At 38.7% G+C, this 15,191-nt stretch overlaps 1 protein-coding gene across 2 annotated transcripts in view; it reads left to right on the forward strand.

The window, feature by feature from the left end:
* The window catches only part of Tyr (tyrosinase), a 52,329-nt gene extending 37,273 nt beyond the window's left edge, over nt 1–15,056 (forward strand). Inside the window, exons 4-5 of one of the 2 annotated variants that reach the window (XM_048360186.1) lie at nt 7,570–7,751; nt 14,823–15,056. In XM_048360186.1, coding sequence (XP_048216143.1) covers nt 7,570–7,751; nt 14,823–15,049 — 409 coding nt within the window. In that variant the 3' untranslated portion in view covers nt 15,050–15,056. Of the gene's footprint in view, nt 1–7,569; nt 7,791–14,822 lie in introns of those variants that run through there. The other variant, XM_048360188.1, reaches the window with a different exon arrangement.
* The last annotated feature ends 135 nt before the right edge of the window (nt 15,057–15,191 follow it).

Here is a 15,191-nt window from a genome sequence, read left to right on the forward strand (position 1 = left end):
ATCACTGGGAACAGCATGACTTCAATTTTAATTCTGGTCCTCAATACCCCATGAATTGGTTCTTCTCCAGGAATCTATCTTCAGGAGTAAAAATGCTTCTCAGCAGCATAAGCTATAAACCTTCAGGTCTCCTGTAATACCACACTCATGTGTTATACAAGGCATTTCTGCTCATCGTCTTTTGTACTGATTCTTTATTCCTTGCCCCTGTACATCCATCAGTTCTTATACTCTGAGTCCAGTTGCTTTATAGTGAGCTACCTGAGGCTGAGTAATTAATGAAGGATCAAGACTTACCTCATACAGTTCTGCAGGCCGGAAAGGACAATGTTGCATGTGGCAATGGGTCTTCTTGATTTGACATCCTTTAGTAAGGAGCAGAAAGATCCAAGAACAGAAAAGAGGTGGCCAAGCACACTTTTGTAATAAGCTCACCTGATAGTAATTGAACCATAAACTTAATCCATTAGTAATCCATTAATTATCAACATTAATCATTCATGGATGTTCACATCAATGCAGTCATTCAATCCCCTTCCTGCAAAGAAATCTATATAATTTTTTAAATGGTGATCTTACCATGCTACCAGTTGCTACTCCAAATATAAACAAGAACTTCTTCCTTCTCTTTATAACTTAATAACTAAATAATGCTTCACCTCAAGTGACCTCCAGAGCAGGGCAGATCCCATTTTCATTTGTAGTCCCAGGTGGAATTATTCGTTCCTTGCTATCCCTAGACATACGCAACATAGTTTTAGTTTCTTGAATTTGCTCTGCACTTTCTGTCAAACACTCTGAAAGTTATACTCAATCTTTCAACATCACTGTTTTCCCTTTTCTGTAAATATTCACACTTCTATTCTTGATGTAAACATACCCTCAAAGCCTTTCCTGGGGCTCCTATCAAGACCCGTTACCATGAAATAGGATTCCTTTCCACAAAGTTCTTGCACAGAGCTTACATATCTGGAAGTATGTATTTATTTCTAAAATTACTGATCAGCATTTATCCCTACCACTAAATTCCAAGTATCACAGGCCCAAGAAGTTAACCAATGCAAACCATAGAACAGATATCCAAAGTATTCATCTACTTTTATAGAAGAATGAATGAATAAAAGTATAGATTCTCTGAAGCAAATTGGTTTTCTAAATATTGAACTAGGTTAAGCCTTCCTTGGTAGGTGATTTTTCTCATGTAATAAGTGTTCACTTCAAGATCTTTCTTTACTAAAAGTGCTGCAAAAACATAGCATTCAGTTCTCACTTGCATCATACTGTATTTCTCTTGTTACAATGCAGCAGTTAACAAATGGATAGTTGCTACATTGTTATTAAGCAAAGTCTCAGTGTACTTGGTAGTTACCTCATATACATTTCTGTTCCAACACCTGGCCCACATTCCGTCATCATTCCTTCTTAGACAATTCTTAGAGCTCTGAGAGTGTTCTATATTACTACCCTAGTGTAATGATCGCAATAGCTTTAAGGGGTACTTCTCAGTTGGTTTTCAGAACGTTACTTATTTAGGATTTGTCTCATAATTGTTTCACTGGACTGTGGTAAGGAGGAAGACCCTAGAAGGGACATATCATTCTCTTCACGAGGTATCAGAGTTCATAATACAGATGTATAATGCTGACACTGATGACTGGACAGAGTCTGTTTTATACACACTTAAGAAACAGAGAGCCATGTACCACAGCCTAAGAGGCAGAGTTTATAATTATTTGGAAGTCTTCTTTATGCAAGATTGAAATACTTTAACTGGATATCTTGTGGGTGGGGATGGGAGGGAAAGAATGGAAGAGAGTGACTAAAGGGGAGAGGAGGCTCCAAAAGAATTGTACTCATTATTCATTATCCAATCCATGTAACTGTAACCCCTCTGCGTATCAAGTCTACAAGATAAAAGATTTAAAAATTTCCTCTATGCATTTGTTCATTAATTTATATTAGTATGGATGCGTGCATCATGATTAGGGTTATTCGTCATATCATGATTTATATTATAGTTCAGATTCTTCCGGCATTGGTCATTGGGAGCTAGTTCAGTTGACTCTCTCCATGCTCAACTTTGCCTCTTGAGATGGAGTCTTGCAAACATGTTGTCCTGGCTGGCCTGCGATTACAGTCGTGAGCCACTGTGTGTGGCCAGTTTGTCAACTCTCTGCTGACTAATCTTCAAATGTACAATTATTTTTCTCAACTACTCAAGTCTAAAGCCTTTTAAAGACGTTCCTTTCTGTTGCGGGATTTCAGATTTCTTGAATTTCCCCCGATTCTTCCTTCACGTTTCCATTTATCTGTTTCCACTGCACATCTGTTCTCCCAGCTTTCCAACATTTCCTACTAGAGCCCTTCAAATATTATTTATAGGGAACTTTTTAAATTGCATGCTGATAATTCCAAAATAACATACTCTGTTTCATTTGGGTTCTAATGGGTATTTCGTCTCTTTTTCTTGCATTTTTGGCATGTCATGTATTTTGTTTCTTTTTTTAAAGAATTAACGTTGTGGTATTTTAAATTTATTTTTAATTTTTATTGTTTGCCAGTCCTGGGGCTTGAACTCAGGGCACAGGCACTACCACTGAGCTTCTTTTGCTCAAGGCTAGCACTCTACCATTTCTCACTTTTTTGGTTTATGTGGTACTGAGGAATCGAACCCAGGGCTTCATGCATGTTAGGCAAGCACTCTACTGCTATGCCACATTCCCAGCCCTAGTATTTTGTTTCTTATTTAATTGAAAAACATGTTTACTGGATTATGAGAACTGAAGTAAACAACTAATTCATTTGAGGATTTACGTTAATTTCATAAGGAACAAGGCTGTGTTTAATTTTGGCTGCAGCTGTCGAAGGCCTCAACTTGCCTTGTGTCTGATTTTTGTGTCCCATCTAGGTTTTCTGCATCCCTAATACACTTTCTCACAATTCTGTACACTCTGTCCTACATAGTGTCTTCAGTTCTCAGCCTGTGTTCCATGGTTGCACCAGAGCTCTCTCTGTTGGTATGGTGGTACAGTAAGAGAAAGAAGAGGTCCTGTGTAATATTCTGATTGAATCAGTGTTTTCATCTTGTGCCTTGACATTCACAGGTGTTTCTCTGATGGCATTCCCTGCCCTTCCCCACCCACCCAATCCTTTGCTCCCTGGCTGTAGCAGTGCTAATCCCATTTATTGAACACATGAGCCCCAGGACCGGCATGTTAAACTGAACAAAACTACTCCCTCCTTTCATCTAGAATAAGGTCCTGGTGGTCACTTCCCCTGAATGGTAAGACCTTTTCTAGATATCCTTCCTAATGGTTGCTCTGGCTCTGACCTGGACACAATGAAGCAATGATCCTTCCTGGATCTTCATTGGGAAGGTCTTGTAGAGTTTCTGGATGGAATCCCCACACAGGACTCCCTTGCGAACTACAGGGCCAGGAGTCTCTCATAGTTAGCACTCGCCTTGATTCCATCTCCCGTTGCTGTGTGTGTGGTTTCGTGTTGCTGCAACTCTGCATGCAGCTGCTTCTGCTCCTTGTACGCAGGTCTCTGCTATGCTGTCCTGAACACACACTTACCTCTGCACTTTTAGGCTGGCAGTTTGCCTTGCAACCTCAATTTTCTCGTGGGTTCTTGAGGGGTTGCTGATTTTTAATTTATCTGTCTGTATTGTAAAGATGGGTATGAGTGAGGCCTTTACATTTCAGACTTGAAAACAGACATCCCATGTCAATTTTATTTATAATGATATTTTTGCCTGTGAGCACCTTTACATTTTTCTTTATCCCTCTATTGTGAATTCCCTGTTAACTCGATTTATAGGAAACTGTCCAGATACAGTGCAAATAAACCTTTGGTAAATTTATTCCTCAAAGAAAATTGTCAGCATGCTTATCTAAGTTAAACATATGTATTCTAATATTCAGCATTTTAGATATTGATGAAACTAATGGAAGATGAGAACCACCAATAAAGAGTTTAATCAAGATTAACACTTTTATTTTTAAAATGTTGATAAGGTCGGTGAGTAAATTGATGATTTTATTGATTCAGTCTTCTCGTGTTAAGAATTGATGGCATTGTCCTACCTAAATAAAGAATGTTTGCTTTTTGGCAGAAACAAGATTATTTCTAAATTAAGCTATAGTAGTAATTTTTTACAATTGACAAAAGGTACAAATTGTGCCTTCAGCCCTTATCTAGTCACTCAGTGTGTACTGTGCTGTTGTGAAATCAGTCAAATTGTAACAGGGGTATGGAAATAATTATCAGAGATCTTCTTTGTCATTAAATATTTATTTAATGCTGGAAAGCACATAACTTCATATGAATAAAGTACCTTACAACACATGTGATATAATTTTCCTTTTTGACAAACTACTTGTGGAATGATATTTATGCATATTTCAAACATCAGGGCAATTTATATACAATAATGGCATTTGAATAGCTTCACCTCTACTTATTTATGCTTTCTGAATTGTAAATAATGAATAAATAGTGCTTTTGTGAAAGGAATAGTAACAATTAACATAGAATGACTAATTTACAAAATTATAGGACTAGAATAGAATTTGTGGCTTGCTAAAGCCACAAAGTTCTTCTGTTAATTTTTTCAGTTGAGAAAGCTGAGACACAGAAAAATGTTTTGAACCTTTGTCTTTCGCATTTCTGCCTATCCGCATAATGAATATCGAATATCATGAAGAGCCTTGCTCAAATAGACTTGATACAGTGTGTCTCAGATCCCTCGTAATTGTCATGTTCTTCCAATGCATAGTAATAAAGAGAGAAAGAAGGGTCGTGGGGGGGGGGGGGGGAGGTGAGAGCCCTGGACCATTTGTTCAGCACTTACCTCTGTGTCCTACTTGATCAACTGTAGTTGATCTTCAAGATGTAGGGAAATTGCCATTGTGCTGATGAAGAAAAAGATAATCTAAGAAATTTTACAAATTTCTTTTGTCACACAAATCTCAGATTTTTACATAAGTCTATGAAAAACAATCTTGGTGACTACATAATAATACATATTCAATAATGTAGGTGCATGATTAATTAATGTGGATATTTAATAAGTACTTAATAAAGTCTTAATAAATACTTAGTAAGTGTAGGTACTTAATAAGTGGATAACGATAGGTATTTAACTCATGCACATTTAATAATGGAGAAAATATGTTGGAGAAAATTTGGTATTCATGGATCATATTTTAAGTGTTTGTCAGTGATCTACTGATTCCCTGATAATTAAAAACCAACTGTAATCCCACTTCTCAGCAGAAAAGAGGTAGGACATTTGGGAGTTCAGGACTACCCCTCAACTACACACCAGATGCTTGTCTCCAGAAAACAAGCAAAACAAAATTCTCTAGTGTGTGTTTCTGGTCCAGATTTTCAGATTTGCTCAGTAAACAGTGTTGTGTCATGGAAAAATAGATGACTGCTGCTACATTTGTGCTTTCTTATTGTCTTTATTCGACTTCAAAATGTTCAGTTTCTTTACTTATTAAGTTTTTTTGTTTTCAAAACATTGTTGATTTTCGTTTCACATACTAGCCTCTCTACTACCTTTTACTTCTTGGCTTAAAATTTAAATCTAAGTAACAAATACTTATTTACTTAGCATTTTCATAAAAGTATTACATTGAATGTTGGCATTCAACACAGGTAAGGCAGATACAACTATTCTCATTTTCAGGATGAGAAAAATAAGTCTACAAAAAATTCAGAGATTTTCTGAATCACATGGCTATGGAAATATAGAGCAAGGCTTTATGGAGATACTCTAAGTCTAGATCTAGCATTCCTTTGCCTCCTTACTCAGCGTGAGAATTTATGCCATGTTCTTTTGTAATGCCTTTAGTTGATCTACATAACTTCTCTTACAGCCTGAGCTCCTAGTCCATTCCCACTGGATTTCTTGATCCCTTCATTTTATAGCTAGCTCATTAGAGTTTAGAATTGCACTCCACAGAAGTTAACACTGGCTGCTGGGCTCAGTGGCTACATCTGTAAATCTAGCACTCAGGACTCTGATATCTGGATGATTTCAATTCAAAACCAGTCTTTGTAGAAGACTCTCCAAGACTATCAAAAACTAGCAGAAACAAGGCTGGCGATGTGGCTCAAGAAGTAGAGCACCAGCCAAACTAGCAAGCTACGCAAGAACATGATGAAGTCCTGGGTTCACATTAGATGCAGAGCCCCCCACCCCACCCCACCCCCGGCGAAAGAAGAAAGAAGTAGAAAGAAACTAACACTGGCTTATTGTTATAAAAAAAAGAAAAGGATGTTCTGAGAAGATATTGAATACCTCATAAATTCATGGAGGAACGAGTCCAAAGACAGAGGGAATATGGGAAAATGGCCATAGCCAGGGAGACTTCTTTGTTGATAGATCCTGACAACTAGACATGGCTGTGGTAGTGGCCATTGTCCAGCACTGAAAAGGCTTTCCACTGTCCTATCTTCTTTGTGTCACTCTGTCCTCTTTTTTTTTGGCCAGTCCTGGGCCTTGGACTCAGGGCCTGAGCACTGTCCCTGGCTTCTTCCCGCTCAAGGCTAGCACTCTGCCACTTGAGCCACAGCGCCGCTTCTGGCCGTTTTTTCTGTATATGTGGTGCTGGGGAATCGAACCTAGGGCCTCGTGTATCCGAGGCAGGCACTCTTGCCACTAGGCTATCTCCCCAGCCCAACTCTGTCCTCTTTTTATGTCAGGCATTGAGATATGTGATTGCCTGGAAAACCAAACATAATCATTACAACCTGTATCATTGGGGGCAAACTCTATCTACCATCAAGATTCATCAAGTACACGTTTTCAAGTATAAGATGGAAGTTGAAGTAATTGAAAACCCCACATGAACAAAATAATTGTCATATTACAAAAAATTCTAATCTGGGGGCGTTGGGAATGTGGCTTAGTGGTAGAGTGCTTGCCTAGCATGCATGAAGCCCTGGGTTCCATTCCTCAGCACTGCATAAACAGAAAAAGCTGCAAGTGGCGCTGTGGCTCAAGTGGTAGAGTGCTAGTCTTGAGCAAAAAGAAGCCAGGGACAGTGCTCAGGCCCCAAGTTCAAGCCCCAGGACTGGCAAAAAAAATTCTAATTTGGTTTTGTATGTTCCTTCTTGGAGCTAACTTTATTTGACATAGATATATATTATTTAAAATTCTAATGCTAGTGTCACTCAGCCAATAATTGCCCTTGTCCCATAGCCTTGTGAACATTGTAAACTAGTTACATTTCAGTCTTCTCCTTGGAGTAAAACAACTAAGCTATGCTCACAATTTTTTAAGTGAACAAACTTCTTCAAGTGAAGAACTAGCAATTTAGAAAAAAAAAAAGATACTTAGTGTTACTTCGGCTTGAACTCAGGACCTAGTACTTGCTAGACAGATGCTCTACCACCTGAGCCACATCCCCAGCCCTAGAAATAGTTAAAGCTTGAATATATTTAGCATATTTATAAATACTGTGACTATAATCTATACCTTCCTACTTTAAGAATTTAAAACATTTTATTTATGAATAATGTATTTCTGAGTCTGAGTAATCATCTCCTCTGCAGCATTTTTGAACAATGGCTCCGAAGGCACCACCCTCTTCAAGAAGTTTACCCAGCAGCCAATGCCCCCATCGGGCATAACAGGGATTCCTACATGGTTCCTTTCATACCCCTCTACAGAAACGGTGACTTCTTTATCTCATCCAAAGATCTGGGCTATGACTATAGCTACCTACAAGACTCAGGTAAGGTTTTTCAGGTAAATTTTCCTTAAAAATTGCTGAAACAACCGAATTAATTCTTTTGGGATAATACAAAAGCATATTTTCCCATAATTTTGTCTCTAAATTCTCTAAAGCTGGAGATGTGTATCATAGTCCTTAACATCACCAATTGATTTTCACATGAACCAAAATACAAGAATTTTTAATTTCATACAGGATATTCTAATACATGGCAAATATGGCAGAATACTTGAAAAATTACAAAACCACACACACAGTGCCTAAAGAAAGAGTTTATGGCAACTTCATTAGAGAGTCACCATTTAGATTTAAGAATTTACTCCCTCTGGGTGCTGATGGCTCATGTCTGGAATCCTAGCTACTCAAGAAGCTGAGAGTTGAGCATGTTTCAGAGCAAACCTGAGCAGAAAAAAATCCATTGAGACTTTTACCTCCAATAAGCTACCAAAAAGCTGGAAGTACAGCTGTGGCTCAAAGAGTAGAGCACTAGCCTTGACCAAGAAAGAAAGAAAGACAGACAGAGAGGAAGGAAGGAAGGAAGGAAGGAAGGAAGGAAGGAAGGAAGGAAGGAAGGAAGGAAGGAAGGAAAGAAGGAAGGAAGGAAACAGTACCCAGGCCCTGAGTTCAAACCTTAGGACTGGCACATGCATACAAAACTTCTACTTCCCATTTCTATTGCCAAAATTTTCCATACTCCTTCACTTGCTCTTCTTTCTAGCATATTCTTAAAGTCTGATTCTATTTCACTATCTGTCAGCCCTTGATATGAAATTATGTTCCAAGTATTCTTGGATCACTACTAATTGGTCCTTAAGGTCTCCTGGTAACTGAAGCATGTATGAGCCTCTCCCATTTCCACCTGGATTGCAAGCTCAAGAGGTCAGAATTTCTCTTGGAACCCTTTCTGTTCTATGGGATGAAGTAATGAATATGCTTGAATGCAAGTGATGTTCATTAAGAAGCACTGGGCAATGATTAGTATAAGCAAAGCTCCTCAAACACTGCCACCTTTCTTGACTCCATGTGTTGGCCTGTGCCTTTGATCTTAGGTGTGCAGGAACCATATGTAAAATCCATACAAGACCCTGTCTGAAAAATGTCTAAAACAAAACTAAAGGGGGTGTGGTATGGCTTAGGTAGTAGAGTATATGCCATCAGCCTAGAAAATTCTAGACCCTGAGTTCAAACTCCAGTAGTGCTAATAAGTAAATACCATCCTCTTCATTCCCAGGTTACTTTTAGGTATATATATTTAAATACCTTTCAAATATTCTAGCTTGCTACATACTTTAAGTGACCTTGTTGTTCTATTTATTCTATGTAGATATTGAATAATGAATTTGAACAAGGTTTATCTTCGACATTATATGCACAGTGGTAAACAGTGTATTCTCTATCTTCACAAAACTTAAAGAGAACCATCTTAACAACAAGCCTAACAACCCGTCTAATTAAATACTTGATAATGAGGGGTTTCATAAGATAGCAACATGATTGATAGAAGTATTTAGTTGAAAAGGTGAATTTTAATGGTGGCTTTCACCAGGGAAGCCACTGATGAACTTTAAGCACCTTGTGGTCAGAAGATTCTTATTGCTAGAGTGTATTAGAGTTTTTATATCTATTCAAAAGCACGCGTGGAATGGCCAATGGTGATGTCCCACATGAGTCCAGGGGTGAAAAGAAAATTGCTTTAATTATACTGGTGGCAGTGAGAAGAAAGAGGAAAAGCATAAAAGATTTTGATATTGTACAGAAATTGGCAAGTGGTTTGTATACTGGGTAAGGACAAAGGAGGTGTTAGAAACATGTTAATGCTTTTCAGCCTGTGAGACTGAGGAATGTAACTTCAGTTCACTGAGCTAGAGGAAGCCTGGTTTCGTTATGTCCGGGGATGGGCTGATAGTCAACATCAGGGTAAATATGTCTCAGTGCCACAGAACACACCCCTGAACCTCACAGGAGACACCTGGCGTTTCAATTCTTGTGCAAGAGACATCACCATATAACTTCTTATCTCAGCTAATATTCTCATTCTGAGACAGTACTTATAGACATTTATATTGGGAATCAGAAAGAAAAGGGACTAGATCAACATTTAAAAACCAGTAAGAAGCAAATCCAAAGAAGAGGTCTCCTTTGGGCCACTACATTTTTCTCCTAAATGTCTGCTATCTCGTCTCCTATCTTAGTGTCATGTGATCATGCTTCTACTGCAAAGGCAACACACGCCATTGGGTAGGACAGAGGAAGAAGCTCAGACCCAAAGTAGAGGTTGAAATGTCATTTTTTTTCTAATATCTAAATAAAATTAATTTGAAAAGATTTATCTACTTGAAATACTTTTCCTACAGCTCTGAATTTACATAGTTAATTTTAGAGAAATTTGGCTTAAAAACAACAGCAATTGCTTAGTTTTTCTTATGAATCATTGTTTATTATTGCTTCTACTTTGTACTTTTCAAGCACTTAAAATTTGCCTCTATTCATTGCTAACCTTCAAGATTTCTTTTTTTAAAAGTCTTTTAAAATTCTAGCACGTAATTTGATTCAAGAGGGTCATTATTCGTCATTTAGATATTCTTGTGTGTAATTATTTAAGTGTTTTCCTTAAAAAAGTAGCTAATGCTTGGCACTTGTCAAACATTTTCTCTTATAATCAAATTTAGTGAAGTTTAAAGAAAATAAGTAGCACGTGATTTTCTTGCATAGCTTTAGCAATATCCTTGATGTGTTGGTGAATACAGTCTTCCTTTCTGCATGGAAGTGCTCTGTTGGAGAATCCCTGCTTCTTCCAATAGAGTGCAAAAGACTTGAAAATTTGACTTCCCAAAGGAGCAAGGAGACCGCATTTATGATGACTTCCTGTGTCCTGCAAATAGGGTCTGGTGAGGCCTCTCCGGCTGCTGGGCCTTCTGAACAGGCATGCCTGGCTACGTGTATACTGGTGTGAACATTGCGAGTTGCTGCCTCCCTGACTCGCATCAACACCACACTTCACTCCAGCTCCTCTGGTCTCCTCAGCTGAGACATCTTTCCTCACTCTGCAGACAAATGGAGGGGTCTCACCGGGGTTCACTAGAGCTACCTGCTTTTGTAATAGGCCTGATGCATGGCGTTCTGTGCATACTTCTCTTAGAACAACATGACACATTCACTTTCCTGCCAATCTTCTTTTATACTTATTGTTTCTTTCAAGCTATATACTCTATTTTGCTTCTATTTTTGCACAATTGACTAGACTACCTCCTGTTGTTTCTTGTGTGTGTCAAAAATGTTTTATTTTAAGAATGAAGAATTAAATAGAGGAATGAAAAATAAAACAATGAAGACATGATACTTATTTACATGAGCATGCAATAAGACTTAAAAACAAGAAATATGAATAAATAATTGTAATAATCAAGTGTCATGGAAGCATAAAGAAAGGAACAGTCTGATAATCTGGAAGAGAGAAAAGTCTTATCAAAGCAGGTTTGAGAGAGAAAATTTCTTACTAGAAGATGGTTCATTTGGAGTATGAATTAAATTATTTTGAAAGAAGAAGAATCAGTTATAGGCCAGCTATTGGCAGCTCAGACCTGTACTACTAGCTACTCAGCAGGCTAATATCTGAGGCTCTAGGTTCAAAACAAGACCAGGCACAAAACTGTGAGACTCTTCTCCAATTAAGCTGATAAAAGCTGGAAGTAAAGCTGTGGTTCAAGGAGCAGAGCATCGGCCAAGTCAAAGTAAGCAGCCCTGAATTAAAGCCGCAGTCAAAGGACAAAAGTGAAATGAGTAACCTTAATTGTGTCCTAAATGACAAGAATTTCCAAAGAAAAAATCCATAAATTCTCTACTTTAAAAATTACAATTTTTTTCTACAATTTTATTAGCATGTATTAGTTGTACATACGTGGAGTTTGGCAACATTCCTACACAAGTATAGAAGGAATTCCATCACACTCAATCTCCAAATCACTCCGTTACTCTTCCCCATCTTCTAAAACAGATTTCATTTTTTAATTTGTATACATGCAAATATCCTTGTTTTATTTTCCTGTCACTTATGTTTTAGGGCACATTAGAGGTACTGAACGGATTTGTCCTGATAGTTTATTCATGCATATGACATATGTTGATCAGAATAACCTTCTTTTTTTTTTTTTTTTTGGCCAGTCCTGGGCCTTGGACTCAGGGCCTGAGCACTGTCCCTGGCTTCTTCCCGCTCAAGGCTAGCACTCTGCCACCTGAGCCACAGCGCCGCTTCTGGCCGTTTTTTCTGTATATGTGGTGCTGGGGAATCGAACCTAGGGCCTCGTGTATCCGAGGCAGGCACTCTTGCCACTAGGCTATATCCCCAGCCCCCAGAATAACCTTCTTGATTGCTTTCTTTTTCCCCACCCCTCCCAAACTTTATAAGCCACACACTCCTAATTCATTAGTCTTAATTATTTTACTCCTGTTTCATGTGTGGAAAAATGACAATGAACCTTGTTAATGATAGAGCACTCAACATATAAACCGCCAGTGATTACTCTGAAGAGAATGAGAGGCCAATCTGGTCTTTAGATAATAGAAAAGTTGCAACATTAAAAAATAACAAGGAGGGGCTGGGGATATAGCCTAGTGGCAAGAGTGCCTGCCTCGGATACACGAGGCCCTAAGTTCGATTCCCCAGCACCACATATACAGAAAACGGCCAGAAGCGGCGCTGTGGCTCAAGTGGCAGAGTGCTAGCCTTGAGCGGGAAGAAGCCAGGGACAGTGCTCAGGCCCTGAGTCCAAGGCCCAGGACTGGCCAAAAATAAAAAATAATAAAAAAAAATAACAAGGAGATGTACTTTTGGGATTTCACATGTAAGTAGCCAAGAAAAGCAAATTTGGAATTTTACTTTGAGAGAAAAGGAGTGTTTTGAAGGCAATTCTTGAGTAGCAGTAAGACTTGAGATGGCTTGGAATGAATTAAAGTATAGAAATAATTTTTAAAAAGCTGAAAAATGGATGTCAAACATAGAAATAGTATGAAAACTTGTGAAGGACTTGAGCTGAGTCTTTCATAATGGAGGAAATAACTATTTATTGTGTAAATTTTATGTGATTTTTTTCCAGACATTCTTAATGACCTATTGAAACAATAGTAGTTTGAACTAGGCATTGAAGTCCTATTTTTAATACACTATTCAACATATTAAAACATTATTATGTTTGATGGATGCTTCTTTCTTTTAGCTGTATTGGTTTTGTTCTTTCAAACCTATAAATTTTGTGTTTGTGTGTGTACTAATCCCGGGGCATAAACTCAAGGCCTGGTCATTGTCCCCCACAGTTTTTGCTCAAGGCTAGAACTCTACCACTTGAAACATAGCTCAACTTCTGGCTTTATTTTGCTATCCATCAGAGATCAGAGTCTCATTGACTTTCCTTCCTGAGCTGACTTTAAACCGTGATCCTCAGATCTCAGCCTCCTGAGTAGCTAGGATCACAGGGTTGAACTACAAAGGCCTGGCTCAAACCTTTCTCGTCTTACTGCTTCATTATTTGTTGTGCTTTTAATCACACGTGACTCCGCCTGCACCAGTGCATGAAGTGAATCACCCGGTGCTCTTCAGGTAAGAAGAACACCGGTACCTGGCTATAGATCTCTTTCATTTTGCAATTTGCATGAGGTTCATTTTTTACAAGTTGTTTTCTTTTACTGATGGAGAAACAAGAATATCTGTTGAAATTGTGCTTAGTGACTTCTAAGAGCTTTAACGGGATCAAAGCTGCAGCTAGGAAGAGAGTGACAGGCCTTGTAGAGGAAACATGTGAGGAATAGAATAGAACATGATCCCTCCAGCAACGTTTTGGATAGAAAAACTCTACTTTCTCCTCTCTGAATTCAGAATTTTAAAAGAAAAGTCACTTTTAACAAAGTTTCCAGATGGGAAACACTCTTATTTTACATTCTGAACACGATCACATTTATGGTAAATAATGTGTCTTTCATTTGAAATGTCTCTTTGTATTGTTATTTCTTTTTAAGATACTTTAGTTTTTAATCCCTTTTTCCTTGTTTTGTGGACTTGATTGGTTAAGTTTGCATATATTTAATTCCAGAATTTCCCAAGGCATTTATTTGAACTTGATACTATAGGAACAGGGTTAAATACTAAGAGATAATTTATTAATTTGCAAAATCCAAGGAAGTAGGAGTGTGGAAAAGATGCAAGGTTGCTGAGACTGAAGAATGGGGGCCTAAAGAAGTGAGGGCCCTGAAGACTAGATTTCTCTCTTCCATCCTCCAACACCCATCACTGGGTGTGGGCTTCTCGTGCCACCTTTTTGGTTTTGGAAATTAGAAAAGAGGATAAAACACAGCAAAATATCACCCTTAACCACATGGTTGAATTCTGTGAAAACCAGCTAGTATAACTCTTTTCATTATTTTTTATGGAAATTACATTCTGAGGAGTCAAATAACAGACAATGATCACTATCTCTTAATTCGTCGACTTTCCCTTTAGATTCCTCAAAGTGACTTTAGCTCTCTTATAAGCTTTTTATGTTTCCTCCATCTTCCTGGTACTGTTATAACTTAGATCATATCCATTTATAAGGTTTTTATACTTAAATTTTATTTATGGTTGTACTAAGCTGCTAGGGCTGTTTCCCACCTTCCAGGAGGAGCCTTAGAAATAATAGAGCTAAACGTAATAGTAATAGAAATAATGGAGCTAATAACAGGCACGAGCCAATCACATGACGAATAATGTATCTGACTATGCACTAGAGGATTTTAACTAGCATCTAAGTGCAAACTACATTCCCAGCACTACATTATTGATGGGCGTAATCAATTAAATTCACATCATCCTATAAGATGGCATCCTTTTCCTTTTTTATTAATGAAGGAAGTTATCCTGAGGAGGACTTGCTGTAATTTTACCAAAGTCTTACCGCTACTAAACAAGTGACTCTGGAGGACCGTGTGAGGACGATGGTGGTGGTGGTGATGGTGAAGAAGATGGTGGTGGTGGTGGTGGTGATGATGGTGATGATGAAGAGATGATGACAGGGAAAACATGGAGATGTCTTTCTGTTTCAGATTCAGACTTTTTTCGACATTACATCCAGCCCTACTTGGACCAGGCGGCCGGGATGTGGCCCTGGCTGGTTGGGGCGGCTCTGGTAGGGGCTGTCCTGTCCGCGGTGCTGGCCTGGCTCGCTCGCCAGCTGTGCGGTTGCAAGAGGAAGGAGCTCCCCGAGGAAAGGCGGCCTCTCCTCATGGACAAAGAGGAAGCCCACAGCCTGCTGTACCAGAGCCGTCTGTAGACAGCCCAGACACGAGTGTGGGGACAGGGATGGAGCTCAGGGGCAAAGCGCTTGCCTAGCAAGTGCAACGTCCTGGGTTCCATCCCCAGGGCCCAAAACGAACAGACAGAATTAAAACCAAAAAAAGTGTGGGGCCAGAATA

This window comes from Perognathus longimembris, chromosome 13 (assembly GCF_023159225.1).
Source record: "Perognathus longimembris pacificus isolate PPM17 chromosome 13, ASM2315922v1, whole genome shotgun sequence".
Taxonomy (NCBI): Eukaryota; Metazoa; Chordata; class Mammalia; order Rodentia; family Heteromyidae; genus Perognathus; species Perognathus longimembris.